Raw genomic sequence first — 16,472 nt, 5'->3', positions numbered from 1 at the left:
AAACATACTTCACTTTAACGCAATTAATACTCATATTTATTTCCATTACAGTCTGAGGCCACTCCAGCCCCCCCCCCCCCCCCCCCACACCAACTACATGAGTACACACCAGTACATATAAGTAAAGCTACACCAGACACACTAAGTGATACTGATCACATACTCATCACTCCCTGTTGAGTAAAAGTCACGACCTTGGACCAAATATCATAAAGTAGTCTTACATACTCTTAAACTCGTCTTTGCGTCATTTTTGCAGGTAAAGGTGTGTTCACACCAAACGCGACGCAACTTTTCGTCGCTTTATTCGCACAAAATTGATCATATGTTTTTATTCACGCAAACTTTTTTCCCCTGCGAACAGAATTTATTTCCGCCATCTCTTTCCATCATCAACCGTTGCTTGCTTATCTGTTGTGGAAGTCCCAGATACAGCGGAAAACCAAACGCCACCGTATCCTGATCCATGACACAAGAGGAGCACACAGCTGGGTGAATTTCACCGCTTTTTCTGAGAACTGTGCCTGGACAACGGCCATTTTCAGCGGTACTTCAGGCCGATGAGGGCCGAGTTCGATGACCTGTTAGCGAGGATCGGTGCCAGGATATCACGGTCGGACACCAACCACAGCCAGGACCGTTGAGGTGACTTCACTGACGCCAGGGGAATCTCAACGCTGACAGCCTCTCTCGACACAACGTCACGCGAATTCGTGGCGTGCGTCGACGCGAATACGCCAAAAAATCTCGACGCGAAATTCGCGTTGCGTTATTTGCGTATCCGCATCGCCCGGTGAGTATACACACAAATTCGCGTTTAATTGCCTCTCTACATAGACTTTACATGTAAACTCTTCGTGTGAAAAATTCACGTCGCGTTTGGTGTGAACACACCTTACGACTCGGCCATCCAGGTCATAGTGGTCCAGGGAGGGTTGAAGAAAGGCTTGATCCACTCGGTTGGAGATACTTGCTTAAGAAACACCAAAATATTCAACATTTCTCATCCGATTAAATGTTTATGCAGGAACTTGTTGGACTCAAAATGGCCGACAGTGACAGGTTCAGTATGCGTTTCCATGGTAACAGAAATCAAAGACGTCGCTGGTACTCTTTGGGATTGTGTGTACTGTAGTAATTCTTGATGAAATTATGAATAAAACCAATTTATTCTTAAAACTAATTCGAAGCACATAGACCTTTAGGTTCCTACAGTCGCAGATCCAAGACCTGCCGCTCCTGGTGAGTCGACCTCGGTTGATAATCAACTCATCTGCGGAGAATATGAACTGGATATGGAGAATGCCTTTTCCCGGTTCTTCATACAGAACCTCATGACATATTTTGTAGGCCAAATTGGAAGTTAGTACATCATGGGTTCCCTTTGACCAAAAGCTAATGAGACATTGGGTTTTTGGTCACTGGTCGACAAAGAACTCCGTGGCTAACAAAGGTTTTTGAGACCCCCTTGAGTTTCACAGCCATCACTCTTGTTCCTGTTCCTTTGTGGGACCCTGCCCTGCTGCACCACTGCCACAAACCCAGACTCAAGATTGTATTTCCCCCGTTTCCTCACTCCCGTCTTTCCTCAGGTTCACATTAGCGGTCCGCAACTAATCAAAAGTCTTGGTCAGCCAGCCAGCCACAACATCTACGCTTCCTTATATCATAATATCTGCTCACCCTAAAAGCCCAAAGGGAGGAAAAGGAGTGTGGGTACCCCCCTCATTGAGGAGCCCTGATGCTCTCTTTAGCCTCTGAGGCATCAAGGTCATTGATACCGGGGAGCCAAGACGGCAGCCTAGTCGCAGGAATCTGCAAGTCGGTACTCTCTCTCTCTCTCTCTCTCTCTCTCTCTCTCTCTCTCTCTCTCTCTCTCTCCCTCTCTCCAGCTAGCCGGTATCTTAGCCCACACCAGCAGAAGTTATCAGTCCCTTGATTATTTATTTCATAGCTGCTGCCTAGACCAACCCTTAAATTACTTTTATTTGAATTCCACAGCCTCGAGCCAAGCCAGTTCAAATGGTTGTTAATCACCGCCTCATTCTTGGTGGATTTCTTTCAGCCCGTCCCAAGATTCTTGCCGCTATTTGGTTTACAGGTAAACCTCCTTTCCTACATCGTTTGTGGGTTGTTTTTTTTGTCTTTTCCATGTCTTTTTCTCATTTAATCCTCTTAATTTCCTGTCTTTAAATGTCAAGCGTATTACTAAGAGGAAAGCTGTCTTTTTGGTATGCAAGAGAACAGAACTGAGGCACCAGGACACATTTTTTGTGAGTCAGAAACAAAATTCTTTTAAACACAGTGAGGTAGCTTAGGTCGTTGTTAACGCCGATTGTTCCCCGTCCACGGGGTTTGGATTCTCCTGCCACCTGAAAGACTTCCTGTGTCTGTGGCGACTGAAAATTCAATGGCGCTCGATTAAAAGATGTTGGTTTAATCGATGACTGGGTAAATGAAAGTTTTTAGGATGAAAATTAGGGCGCTATTCTGCAAAAAAAAAAAGAAAAAGAAAAGATGTTTAGAAAAAGACATACAAGAAGCTAACTTGACACATAAACTTAAAGTTCTACTGGGTGGGTGGCTTCTTCTGAAGTCTGCCACTGCTGGTTATAGTGTGTAACTGCAGTTCAGAATCATCTGCTTGAGTTTTTTTTTTTGGGGGGGGGGGGGTTTGCCGTTTTTTTCCCTGCGTATCTAAAAAGTCGGAGCAGCTCATTAAAAAAGGAGGGTGAACTAGCTTTTTTTTTGGACTTTTGAACATTCAGAATTGTAAAGAATGAACTTGAAACTTGGCCTAAGTTAATCTGTGTAAACTGAACTTTGAGCTCGGACTAGGAACTTGCACAACACTGGTTGACACTCCCTCCTGCTAACACACCGCCAGGATTAGCAACCAACCGCAATAAAACTAGCAAAGTCACTGATAATTCTGTTTATGCATCACACTCGGCATCACCTACTACATTTATTATTGTTGTCAGGTTTTTAATATGAAGTCAGTAGAATCATGCCTTTTCCATTAAAAACAACTGTTATGTACAGGAACCGGTAAATATTCAAACCAACAAAAAAAACAATTCCATGGCGCTATTTGCCGAAAAAGAACGCTAAAACTGCCTAGCGCCATGTTCTTGGTGAAGGGTTTGATTTTGACCCCAGGAATGAAAATTAATTTCAAAGACTAAAAAAAAAAAGAAAAAAAAAGAACTATTTCCTTTATTGTCAAGTTTATTGACATTGATACTTCCTGATTCTTTTGTATCCAATTTTTTGGTACACACTGTCTCAGCTATTTTTGATTGTGTCTCAAAGGTTTCAGACAGACCTGTAGTCTCACATCCCAGGTGTTATAAACTCTCTTTACGCATAACTTCAGATTATCTCTTATGGGTTTTTTTTATATTCTCGTTGACTACGTTAACCCTTGAATACCACATCGATTTTATTATTTCAGATTCTTCCTTCGCAAACAGAAACGATCTAAGTTGCTGCCCACGTTTGCACCTGACCTTTTCTCAGCCATAAAAATGTGTATACAAATTCTTAACAGATGTTTGATTAATCTCAGTTACAAGCAATGAATTTTGCCATTTACATCTGATGGATAACATGTGTCAACACAAGGGTTATTGTTTTTTTTGTTTTCTTTTTATAGGGACTGTCCCATTTTGAAGCTCCATATCCTGAATCCCAACATCTAAAAACCCCTACAATGTTAATGGAACACAAAAAAACGAGGCGCTTGAAATGTCGCAACCTTGTGCATTAAGCAAATAAACCTGATTGTGTCTAATGTTTTGCTAATTCAATTCATTGAGGTGTCAAAATATTAGGAACAGATCCCAGTTTGACAGCAACACAAACTACAGCCCCAGTGGGAAACCTGTCGGTGGTGTTAATGCATAAATGCTGAGAAGTTAGTGGAAGCTAGCACTAACTAGCAGCTAGCTCTGTGGTGGGTGTAAACAAAGATGGCCGCTGCAGTGAAGACTCCTACAGTGGGAAACCTGTCGGTGGTGTTAATGCATAAATGCTGAGAAGTTAGTGGAAGCTAGCACTAGCTAGCAGCTAGCTCTGTGGTGGGTGTAAACAAAGATGGCCGCTGCAGTGAAGACTCCTACAGTGGGAAACCTGTCGGTGGTGTTAATGCATAAAATGCTGAGAAGTTAGCGGAAGCTAGCACTAGCTAGCAGCTAGCTCTGTGGTGGGTGTAAACAAAGATGGCCGCTGCAGTGAAGACTCCTACAGTGGGAAACCTGTCGGTGGTGTTAATGCATAAAATGCTGAGAAGTTAGGGGAAGCTAGCACTAACTAGCAGCTAGCTCTGTGGTGGGTGTAAACAAAGATGGCCGCTGCAGTGAAGACTCCTACGTACGTGCCTGCTTTCGAAGCTCTTTTGTCTGACATGGGAGGGGGGGGGGGGGATTAAGAATATTATAAATTAGCAACAGAAACCTTTTGACTCTATTAGATTGAGAGATAGCAACACCCAGCAGCACTCAAACATATTAAAATAACTCGTTTATCCTTCATTTCATTCCACAACAGATTGATGTGTAACTCCAGAAGAGTACATTCACTCATCATATTAATTAACATGAACAAAGCCATTAAAAACTACCATACGCATCAAAGTTGTGTCACACACACACAAAGGAATCTCTTTCCCCTCCCCTCTCTTCAGTCCTCGCCTTCCCCACCCATAATCTCTCGCTCCTCTTCTCCCCTCCGTCCGATCCCACCATCTTTCTCCTCTTCCTTATTTCTCCATCTGTCTCACCCTGGCAAGGCCATTAACTCATAAATCCAATACAGGCCACCTCAACACTATCTGTCTTCTGCCGATGGAGAGCAGGATGGGATGGAGGGAGCACGACGGGCGATCAATGGCTCCCCTGACTGTCAGTCCGCTCACTCGTTTTCACATCCATCTACCCATCTCCTCCTCCTCCTCCTCCTCCTCCCTGAATTTTTTCTGTTGTTTTTTTTCTCCAAACCTAATGCTGACACAGCCTCCTCACATCGCAATATTTTCACAAATACTCCGACGAATGAAAGCTAACTTAGAACGTGAGCTATTTCTCAACTATTAAGAGTTACATGTGTGTTGTATTCAAATGAAATATGTTCAAAGTTGTTTTTTGTAGAACTTTTTTCGCTCTTAAATTGTTGTATAGAACCGTTCAAATATGTGGAGGTGAAGTAGGTTACATTTTGGTAAAATACACGGTGGTAAGGACTGATAATTTAGAAGATAAATGATCTTACACACACAACCACACACACACACACACACACACACGCGTGGTTAGCGTGTTTCAGCCCACGCTGAACCACACTAACCACAGAGTCCACGAGGTGCGGAGTGACAAGCTCTCTAACCAGTGTTTCACTCCTCACACACACATACTTTTCCTCAACAGAAAGTGTGTGTGTGTGTGTGTGTGTGTGTGTCTCTAACACTTAACATAATTGATTACATCCACGTGTTGCTGCGCACACACGCACACACACACACACACACCATCCTCCTTGATGAGCTTAACCGCAATTCACAAAGTGCTAATCGCCGCACAAAGTTAGAAGTAAAAATGAGCCATTTTAATGTGAATAACGGTTTATTAGTTGACCAGCAACAACAAAGCAACACAACGAGAAAGAAACAACCTCACTGGTCATAGTTATTGTCGTATTGTCGTTTGTGAAGCGGAGTTGTGCGGGTTACTAACACGTGTAGCGATGCTGCGAGTGGCCTCGGTGACTCGTGTGCGTTTGATTCCACTCCAGGCCGGTGTTTACCTTCTCAGGTCAGTAGCTTTCATCTTACAATGCAACACAACCCCGACATCAGTCACATTAAGCTGCAAGGGAACGCACGACACATGTGGACGCATACACACAAACACACACACACACACTTGACACAAACTGTCATTAAACACACTCGTGATCTTGCAGAAGCTACTCAGACTTGATTTTTTTTTCTCTCTCGTCCATCACTCACTCACACGCACGCACGCACGCACGCACGCACACACGTACACACACACACACACACACACACACAGGTCGTGCCCTTCTCGTGTTTCCTGACACATGGTAATAGATTCCGCTGTAGCTCTACGCCGCAGCTAAGTGGCCTCACCTTTCACTGAAAACAAATCACTCTTTCCTGCTCATTCACAAATGCGCGCACACACACACACACACACACACACACACACACACGTCTGCATCTTCCTCTCTTTCCATTTTCTCTTCACCCCCCCCCTCTCTCTCCTCCTCATCTCTGACCTTCCTCCTCTCTCTCTCATCACTCTCCCGTGGGTGCTCTCCTCTTCCTCTTCGTCACTCAGCCCTCCGTTTTGTTTTTTTTTACTTCCATCACGTCGCTTCTTTTCCATCCTTTTTTTCTCACTTGACTTCAAAAAGCTTTTGTAATAATTGTCTCATGCTATTTTAAAACTCAAAGTATTCTTCTTTTAACGTTTCCCATGTAGTATTTGCACTGATGTACGAGTACATTGACTGCAGTACTAATGGTAGTACATATTTTACAATCACCCTGTAGATTTTTTTGCAGATGTTTACTTGTTGTACTAATAATGCATCATTTTCCCTCATCATATATTTAGGCTGTAGTCCCTTTCAATAGTGTTATTATCCCCCCAGTTTTACAGTTGTGAAATAGCATAAAAAAAAATACACTTGAAGTATTAGTTACTGCAATTTTTTATTTTTTTAGTTTCAGTTTCAAGTTGTAAGTTTAAGAATCAATGCGTTTACCGTAACGGCAGAATCACTCGCTCACAAGAAAGACAAGCGTCTCATTCATGCTGTGCCTACTTTCATTAGATATCCAGTAGAATCAATAGAATTGATAATTATGGATTCAATACAGTTTAAAGTGCGAGGAATGATTGACGCAAAGCTGAGCTGCCTCTGATTTATGTGGTTAAACGGATGAAACGACAGGTTGATCAGACAAATCGGCCTCTCACTGCTTGTGTTCGGCGAGCGCACATCGCGTCTCCGCGCTCCAACAACATCTCAACTTATTTAATACACATTTTTTTTTAATGTTTAAAATCATTTCTTTCTTTTTTGTAGCTCTCGATGGAATAAATCTCAACACAGGGGGTTGATATCCGGACCGAAACAACGTCAGACCATTTTTATTTATCAAATTCAATTAATTTCGAGTTTTTCATGTTGGTTTTAAAAAAGCTCCACAAAGAATCACATGATTAAACTCTACGTTTTTACAAACGTGTCTGTTAAAATGAGTGAATCCATAAATTATGGGCCCAAAGACCACAAACTTTGTCATATTTAAAGTACAAGACTGCCCTCTAGTGGGGGATAAATATAAAAGACAATGTGGTTAAAGGAAACCTGAAACATGGTGAAAACCATTTTGTGTCTGTGCGTATGAGTGTGTATCAAATGCTTATAATTATAAAAACCAACCTGGAAATAATACTGCCAGTGAATATTCTAACATTTCTTAGTTTGTACTGTGGTGAATTGTTTTAAGATATATTATCCTTCCAACTCATGTTACCTCACACAAATTCTTAAATATTCCTACAGTGTCATTTTAATATAATTACTACTCTGAATCAATTACCTCTATTCCCATCTATTGTGACCCGCAATTAGCGTCTAATTTAATGCCACGTCTCTAATTTGGCAAATTATCAAAATTTAAGGGTTGATTTACAGTCAAAATAACCTCCATCATCCTCACCATCGTCATCGTCATCTTCTTCATTACGCCAGGGAAAATATTCTGCATCTGTTGCCCATATGTGATATGTTGATATTTTTAGGACCAAATTTGACTGATTTCTATTTCTATTTCTACGTTATCTGTACGAAAACAAGTTCAAATGATGACGTGTGTTGATATTTACATATCCTACATACAGGAAAACACATGTAAACAGTGTGAATTTGAAAAAGTAGCTTTTCTTTATTTTATTTAAGTATTTGGGAAAAGGCCATAAATCAGCTCAATGTTTCCTCATAAGCAGCAAAAGATAGCAGGCTCATATACCAGGCTAGTATACCAGACTGATATACCAGGCTAGTATACCAGACTGATATACCAGGCTAGTATACCGGGCTGATATACCAGGCTAGTATACCGGACTGATATACCAGGCTAGTATACCGGACTGATATACCAGGCTAGTATACCGGACTGATATACCAGGCTAGTATACCGGACTGATATACCAGGCTAGTATACCAGACTGATATACCAGGCTAGTATACCAGACTGATATACCAGGCTAGTATACCAGACTGATATACCAGGCTAGTATACCGGACTGATATACCAGGCTAGTATACCAGACTGATATACCAGGCTAGTATACCGGGCTGATATACCAGGCTAGTATACCAGACTGATATACCAGGCTAGTATACCGGGCTGATATACCAGGCTAATATATCATTATTGTATACCATGCTAGTATACCAGGCTGATATACCAGGCTAATATACTGGGCTGGTATACCAGGCTGATATAACAGGCTAATATATCATTCTTGTATACCATGCTAGTATACCAGGCTGATATACCAGGCTAATATACTGGGCTGGTATACCAGGCTAGTGCACCAGGCTGATATAACACGCTAATATATCATTATTGTATACCATGCTAGTATACCAGGCTGATATACCAGGCTAATATACTGGGCTGATATAACAGGCTAATATACCAGGCTAATATATCATTCTTGTATACCATGCTAGTACGCCAGGCTGATATACCAGGCTAATATACTGGGCTGGTATACCAGGCTGATATAACAGGCTAATATATCATTCTTGTATACCATGCTAGTACGCCAGGCTGATATACTGGGCTAATATACTGGGCTGGTATACCAGGCTGATAAACAGGCTGATATAACAGGCTAATATATCATTCTTGTATACCATGCTAGTACGCCAGGCTGATATACCAGGCTAATATACTGGGCTGGTATACCAGGCTAGTATATTTATTGGGCACTGCACCAATACCGGCTGGTAAAAGGGAACAAAACCCGATGTGCTGTGGACTCAAGGACAGCTAACATAATTAGCCCATAGCAATGAAGTAAAGGCCTGTTAAACTGAGCCAAGAAGAATTTTAGCACAGTGACGTAGATTAACCTCAGAATAAAATAACAAGCTTTAAATCTGGCAGAAGATCTCCAGATTGTAATGACTTTACTCTCTGTCTGCGCAGCTTTGACACGGTGTGTGTGTGTGTGTGTGTGTGTGTGTGTGTGTGTGTGATTTCATGTATTCCTGATGCCTCCGACGATGAAGTGACGGGTGAATAAAGCGAATAGAGAAGATGGATGAGCTGGAAGAAAGAAGATAAATGTTCTTTATTTTCCTCGAACTCCCTTACTTCCTGTTGCTCTTTCTCTCTCTCTCTCTGTCACACACACACACACACACACACACACACACACACACACACACACACACAATGTCAAAGCTGTGCAGACAGAGAGCAGCAATGAATGAGTGGATGCTCTCAGGCTAAATTCTCTTCACCCAGCAACTGGCATGCACACACACACAAACACACAGACACACACACACAAACACACACACACACACACACACACACACACACACACACATCATATCACTCTAAGTGCAATGTTCAGTATTTTGTAGTGAAATACCTTCATCTTTTCATCTTGATTCATCCCTCCATCCAGTGCACCTACAGGACGGGGTGGGGGGGGGGCAGTTCCATCATGACTCTGTTAACTTCCTGTCTGTAGGAGTGGTCGTCAATATGCAGAACAAAGAACCAGGCAGCACCGTCCCTGGGTCTTTTGTCATTTGGACACTTCTCAGACTTTCTGTGCCCTTTGATGTGCATCACATACTTCTTTTTACTGTGTGTGTGTGTGTGTGTGTGTGTGTGTGTGTGTGTCCCAACCTTACCTTGAAGTGATCCCGGATTAGTGTGCGTTTGTGTGCAAGTGTATTCTATGTATTGTTATGTGTTTGAGTGTTGTATTTGCAAGTTTTGTGTGCGTGTGTGTGTGTGTGTGTGTTTGTGTGTGAGCGCAGTCAGTGTGGCTCCAGGCTCTCATGCGTCAGAGGGCCATTCTCTGTCTGTGGCCCCTGTGCAAACATATTAAGAACTACCATATCACGGCTTATACAGCCAAGACTACACACACACACACACACATTAAATACAAGCCTAAATACACAAAAAGATAGCTTTGACTCCAAACACACAAAGCTTGTCGCCAAACTCCCCAAATGTCACCAATCCATTGAGGAGGAAGAGGAGGAGCTCAGGAGCCATTGGTTGACGTTGATGCATCGCTCAGCTGTTCAGAAGCGAACTCGGGTTTATAAAGGCGAGGTTGGTTGTGTGTGTGTTAGGAAGAGGAACGCAACTGACACACTCCCGACAAGCCTTCTTCAAGAGGCGCATCCATGGAAAACGAAGAGGCCTGAAAGACGGACTCGCTTAGGCGTCTTTAACTGGTTGCGGAGAAAAGGAGATCAAATTGACGAATACCAACGTACGGTTGAAAACAAACAAACAAACAAACAAACAAACAAACAAACAAAACTTCTCCAAAACTTCTTGACCCATCAACTCGAAAGAGCTTTTCGGTCGTGTCATGTTTGTAGAATCTTGTTCAACCGTGTCTCAAAGGACAAGCGGCTAAAAGAATTCAAAAGATTCCAAACGCAAAAACGACGTGTTTTTTTTCCCCAAGTATTTAATAACAGGCAGCATGTTGAGCAGAGCCGTGCTGATGATGAAGGTGGTCCTGATTCTACTGACCAGTGTCCAGGCAGCACCCGTGGAGAGAGGTAAGGAAGCGGGTGATGTTCATATGATGCTTATATTGGCTCTTGGGGGCCCAAAATTCAGATATCAGTTGTTAATATTTACGTTATTCAGTAAGAATTTTGCCCGGTGTCTCACGTTCTTGGTAGCAACCTTTTCAAGGCATTAATTAGCTAATAGGGACGTTTTTTTTCTCTACAAAACCAGGGAGATCCATTGTTTTGTTGTTGGACCAGATGAAGCTGGTGAGTTGTCACGGCAACGACGGCAACAGATGATACAGGGGAGAGGAGGAGAGCCGGGTCACAACAGTAGAGACTGATGGAGAAGGCAGGCGGAAAGATTTTTCAATTTTTAAAAAAAAATATTATTTTTTGTCTTCTGGACAAACCCGACAAAGCTGCTGCTCTTTGGTGCGAGTCATAATAGATGAAGAGGAGAAAGTTGTTTTTCAAATGAGAAGGCAGAGAGTTGTGTCGTTGTGGTTGTTGCCGTTCCATCATGGCAGTAGTGTGGTTGGAATTGTGGTGGATTCGGAGGAGGCCCCTGACAAGTCACGGTTCCGTATTTTCATGACTTTCTAATGCAATGACAGATTCAAGTTGATGAGTTAGATATTATGTCGGTCCAATGAGTTGCGTATTTACTTTATGTACAAGGGAATATATATATATATATACAGTTCACTTCATCACTATGAGATGTCTGTGCGATGTAGTGATGTCATTGCTTTGGTTTGTTGTTGCGTTTTTCCGAGTTCAGGGCAGGAATTATGAATGTTTGATCAAATCTATGGCAGCTGAACTCCTATTTCCCTTTTCCTGGAGAGTAAAAGATTTGTCTTCGTCTTCCAGATAAAAAGCTTTTGTTAGGGGGAGAGGGATTGATGTTCCCCTGCATCCTCACTGGTCTTCAAGTGGCAGTAATCTGCCGAAGTATTTTCATAGTGGAGTGAATGGTCTTTCTCTATCTTTATTTATAGGAATATACGATGTGATACAATACGATACAAAACAATACGATATGATATGATACAACAGAAGATGATACGATACGATACAAAACAATACGATATGATATGATGATACAATAGAAGATGATACGATACGATACAAAACAATACGATATGATATGATACAACAGAAGACAATACAATACAATACGACGCAAAACAATACGATATGATATGATACAATCTGATACAAAAAAATATGATATGATACAATAGAAGACGATACGATACGATACAAAACAATACGATATGATATGATGATACAATAGAAGATGATACAATACGATACAAAACAATACGATATGATATGATATGATACAACAGAAGACAATACAATACAATACGACGCAAAACAATACGATATGATATGATACAATCTGATACAAAAAATATGATATGATACAATAGAAGACGATACGATACGATACAAAACAATACGATATGATATGATGATACAATAGAAGATGATACGATACGATACAAAACAATACGATATATGATACAATAGAAGATGATACGATACGATACAAAATACGATATGATATGATACAACAGAAGACAATACGATACAATACGACGCAAAACAATACGATATGATATGATACAATCTGATACAAAACAATATGATATGATACAATATAAGAGGATATGATACAATAAAACACAAAACAAGACGATACGATATGATACAATAGAAGACGATACGATACAATAAAACACAAAACAATATGATACGATATACGATACAATACGACACACAATGATACAATATGATATGATACGATACAATACAACACACAATGATACAATATATGATACAATACAACACAGTCTGATAAAACACAATATCATACCATACGATACGGTACAAAATGATATAATATGATACAATATGGTACAAAACGAGACGATACAAAATGATACAAAACATACAATACAAAACAATACGATACAATAGAAGACGATACAATATAATACGATATGATGTGATACAGTATGATATGATACAAAAAGATACAATATGACAGGATACAATACAAAACGATATAAACGATACTGTACAACACGATACGGTACAAAATCATACTACACTACGATACGATACGATATGGTACAATACGACACAAAACAAAACAATATGATACAATATAATACGATGCAAAATGATACAAGACAATATGATACAACACGCTTTGAGATTTTTGCTGAAAACGCTGAATTTACTGCACTTTGTCTATTGGGGAATTTGTTTTCTCAGCCTTCTTTACATTGTTTCTACACCCAATGTAGGACATTACTTCCCCACAGAAACTGAGTCTGCCAGAAAGAAATTAATATCTGTGTAAATATGATAAACGTTTGGCTTAAATAAACTAAACTGTAGGACAGTACATATTGCTAACGTTAACGACGTAGACACCCCTGGTGTAAGATTTTGGAAAAGGGAAGTTATACCTTGTTTGTCCTTGTTTGAACTAAAAAAAAAACTCAAAGGAAGTTTGAAAGGCGCAAATTTTGACTTCAAGAAAAAACCCTGCTGTCATTCATTTGAACAAAGCAAAGCATTGTTGCAAAAACCCAGACGTCATTCCACACACACACACACACACACACACACACACACACACGCACGCGCACACACACACACACACACACACACACACACACACACACACACACACACACACACACAAGTCATTTAAGTGTTATGTCACAGCTGAATGTCCCGTAGTCGGTCGTCTAGCAACCAGCAATGCAGTGGAATCTCACTGAAACAGCATGTGTATCCGCGCGAACGCGTGTGTGTGTATGTGTGTGTGTGTGTGTGTGTGTGTGTGTGTGTGTGTGTGTGCAAATCAAAGACATGAACTCAGACAGTTCTCTCAACAATTTAAACCCACATTAAGAGTAAAGTCCCTCTGACAGGCCTTTAGGGATCCAGACGCACGTTTACTATGAACTCACTCGGTGAAATACGCATTTTTATCATACACAATTAGACAAAGATGATTGCAGTGTCATATGAATGTTGTCACTGGGGCCTGTTGTAACTCCCTTCAACCAGAACTCAACTTTATCGACACAAATCCTGTATTTTCAGTGAATGAGAGAATGTTGCATCCTCCTAAATGTGGGGTGAGCCAGGATTTCATTTTCAACATCACAGGCAATCCAAATGTCCCAGTTTTAAACCAGCACTTGAATGCAGCAGGACACAGTAAACCCGCACTGACTGGACACACACACACCTCCTGTGACTGAATATAACCTTTTCTGCAAATATTTGTCGAAAATTTCATTATTGGCAGAAAACGTGATTTTTTTTGTCCCCTCCCTCCAGACTTTATGAAACCTCCCGATCTTCTTCCTGGTCTCACCGTGTCATCAGACATACCAGAGAGATCTTCAGTACAGAAGCCGGCTCATTATATGAAACGCTGGCCTCTGGGTACCAAAACCGCCGGCATCCGGGTCGACTCAGGTCTGGATAAACGGGATCAGATGCTGAAGATGATCTCAGCCCTGGAGGAACTGCACAGGATGTTCAACGGCACGCGGCTCACCATCCTCCCCAGAGGTGAGGCCCCTTCTTTCATTTGCGTCAATGGCAGCAGATCAGTTAAGTGAAGAATCTGAACCACAAGGGGGCGACAGAGGGGCGACTTGTATTTCTGACCTGATTAAAAAAAGTCAAGATCTCATATTTCACCAGCTGGTCAATTTGCTGACTGGACATTTTCACTTTATTTTGTTTATAATTTCAGCAAATGGAAGAAATTCTGCGCGAAGAAATAAAGCGGTAAATTCCTTTATTTTTTCTCTTCTTTTTCTTTTTAATAAACGAATGAGTAATATTTCCTTCGATATTTGCGTCCACAGCCTCCTGAGGGCGGAGCTTCGCTCGCCACGACGGCCCCGGCGGCGTCCGACAGCACCGCGTCCGGAGCCAGCGGGGGCGTCATCATCCCCAGCCTGAGTGGTCGAAATTTCAGGAAGTCCCTCCCGCCGCAGTCCAAGAAGACCAATAAAAGAGGTGAAAGGGTGTAAATTTAGAGTGAGAGATAGAAATGAAAAACAGAAGGAGTTAACTTTGGTTTTTAACGATGGAATATTTCTTTTCTGTCTCCAACAGTGTGTTTCTGGAAGTACTGTGCTCAGAACTGACCGCCAGAGCGGCGAGCCGGAGTTAGCGTTCCACCTCCTGTCTCCCTCTCATCCATCCATCCATCCATCCATCCATCCATCCATGACACACGCTCTATGTAGACGCAAGCAAAAATGTCACTCTTCATCCACCCCTTCAGTCTTCCCCTCGTCTGTTCTTGACTGACCTCCGAGCGCTAGGAGACTGTTGCTATGGCATCGGGAAGCTGTGCCAGCCGTGACTCGGACCTTTTTTTTGTTTTGTTTTTTGGTAACCCTCACGTTAATTAACAAAACTGACCGATCAAAGACGACGAGGTGTGCCGGTGGGCGGGCACATGAAGACACGCCCCCTATTAACCCTTTCCCTCCTCCCCAAGACGGACGTACGGTGTTTCGTATGTGTATGCCAACTTTAAATAAAGTTAATCATTAGCATGGACAAAAAAATAAAAAATAAAAAAAATTGACAATAAATATTGATATTTTATTTTTCTACCGTAATATTCTCTTCATTGTTCATTTTGGAGTCATGATACAAGTTAAATCACTCACTTATCAAGAAGTCCTGGTTTTAATTGAGCTGTACGCTTAAGAAAATGCATAACTTGGGGATTTATTATTTTTTTATGAGGATGTCAAATGTTAGAAAACGAACTCAAAAGTCTAAACAATGACGTTTTTATGAGGTTTATGAGGTCACGACTTCAGATCTTTGATTCACATTCGTTGCCTGACTTGATTTTTGTTGTTGTTTTTGCTTCAATCTGAAGATACGTACCAATTTATGTTCTTTGCATCGCAAGGGGAAAAGAGAGAGATTAATTCTCACACACACGCACACGCAGAAAATGTCATTTAACATCTGGTTAGTAACGGCTGTCAAGGATGAACATCAGGTTTATTCGATTTCTTACGTTATCTGACCCGGTCTAAGATGAGTCTTACCGCCGTGAACAGCAGGACATTCCTCCACGGGACGTTTCTATGGTAACCGAGATGCTTGTGTTTGCCGTCTGTGTGTGTAAACTAGAGAGTTTCCACTGGGGTCACTGTCACTGTCACCCCGGTGATGAGTGTGTGCGTCTGCACATGCTTGTGCGTATTTGCGCCCACAATCGTGGTTCGTCATTCAGTTTTGTTGTGTGTCGATCATTTCAAAAGCTAATCAGGAATGTTGAAAATCCACAAATATCAAAAGGAGACACGTGATTTGACAGATGGAATAATATATATTATCATTTAGAACAAAACTTTTGATCTCCAGGCTTGTACATCCTATCTGTGGCCCAAGCTCGCGACCATAATTAGACAAGAAAGTAATAAAATTAACTGTCAAACAATAAGGTTACCCTCTATATATTCTACTTAACAGCAAGGCACTAAAATATATTGTAACATTGCTTCTGTATTAATCGGAAAATTTGAGAAATTTAAAATCTTGAAACTTGTAATTCTGTCCATAGCCACTAG

General features: G+C 41.3%; 1 protein-coding gene and 1 long non-coding RNA gene across 4 annotated transcripts; both read left to right on the top strand.

Annotated features, from left to right (window-relative positions):
• The first annotated feature begins 443 nt into the window (after positions 1 to 443).
• On the top strand, positions 444 to 3,782 carry LOC147272433 (uncharacterized). 3 transcript variants are annotated; one of them, XR_015115883.1, is made up of 5 exons: positions 1,086 to 1,242; positions 1,593 to 1,821; positions 2,002 to 2,101; positions 2,202 to 2,273; positions 3,659 to 3,742. It is a non-coding gene; the product is annotated as an uncharacterized LOC147272433 (long non-coding RNA). The 3 variants fall into 3 exon arrangements; XR_015115882.1 differs by lacking the exons at positions 1,086 to 1,242; positions 2,202 to 2,273 and adding an exon at positions 444 to 793 and having other exon boundaries at positions 3,659 to 3,782; XR_015115881.1 differs by lacking the exon at positions 2,202 to 2,273 and having other exon boundaries at positions 3,659 to 3,782.
• Positions 3,783 to 10,787: 7,005 nt separating this feature from the next.
• On the top strand, positions 10,788 to 15,377 carry urp2 (urotensin II-related peptide). The gene is made up of 5 exons (XM_086202810.1): positions 10,788 to 10,866; positions 14,197 to 14,433; positions 14,621 to 14,655; positions 14,736 to 14,889; positions 14,989 to 15,377. The coding sequence occupies exons 1-5, from the start codon at positions 10,788 to 10,790 to the stop codon at positions 15,018 to 15,020; spliced, it is 537 nt and encodes a 178-aa protein (XP_086058936.1). The 3' UTR covers positions 15,021 to 15,377.
• Positions 15,378 to 16,472: the final 1,095 nt, after the last annotated feature.

This window comes from Aulostomus chinensis, chromosome 1 (genome assembly GCF_037954235.1).
Source record: "Aulostomus chinensis isolate RoL2024-O1b breed Wild chromosome 1, RoL_Achi_v1.0, whole genome shotgun sequence".
Taxonomy (NCBI): domain Eukaryota; kingdom Metazoa; phylum Chordata; class Actinopteri; order Syngnathiformes; family Aulostomidae; genus Aulostomus; species Aulostomus chinensis.
This window is presented reverse-complemented; position numbering and strand designations above follow the sequence as displayed.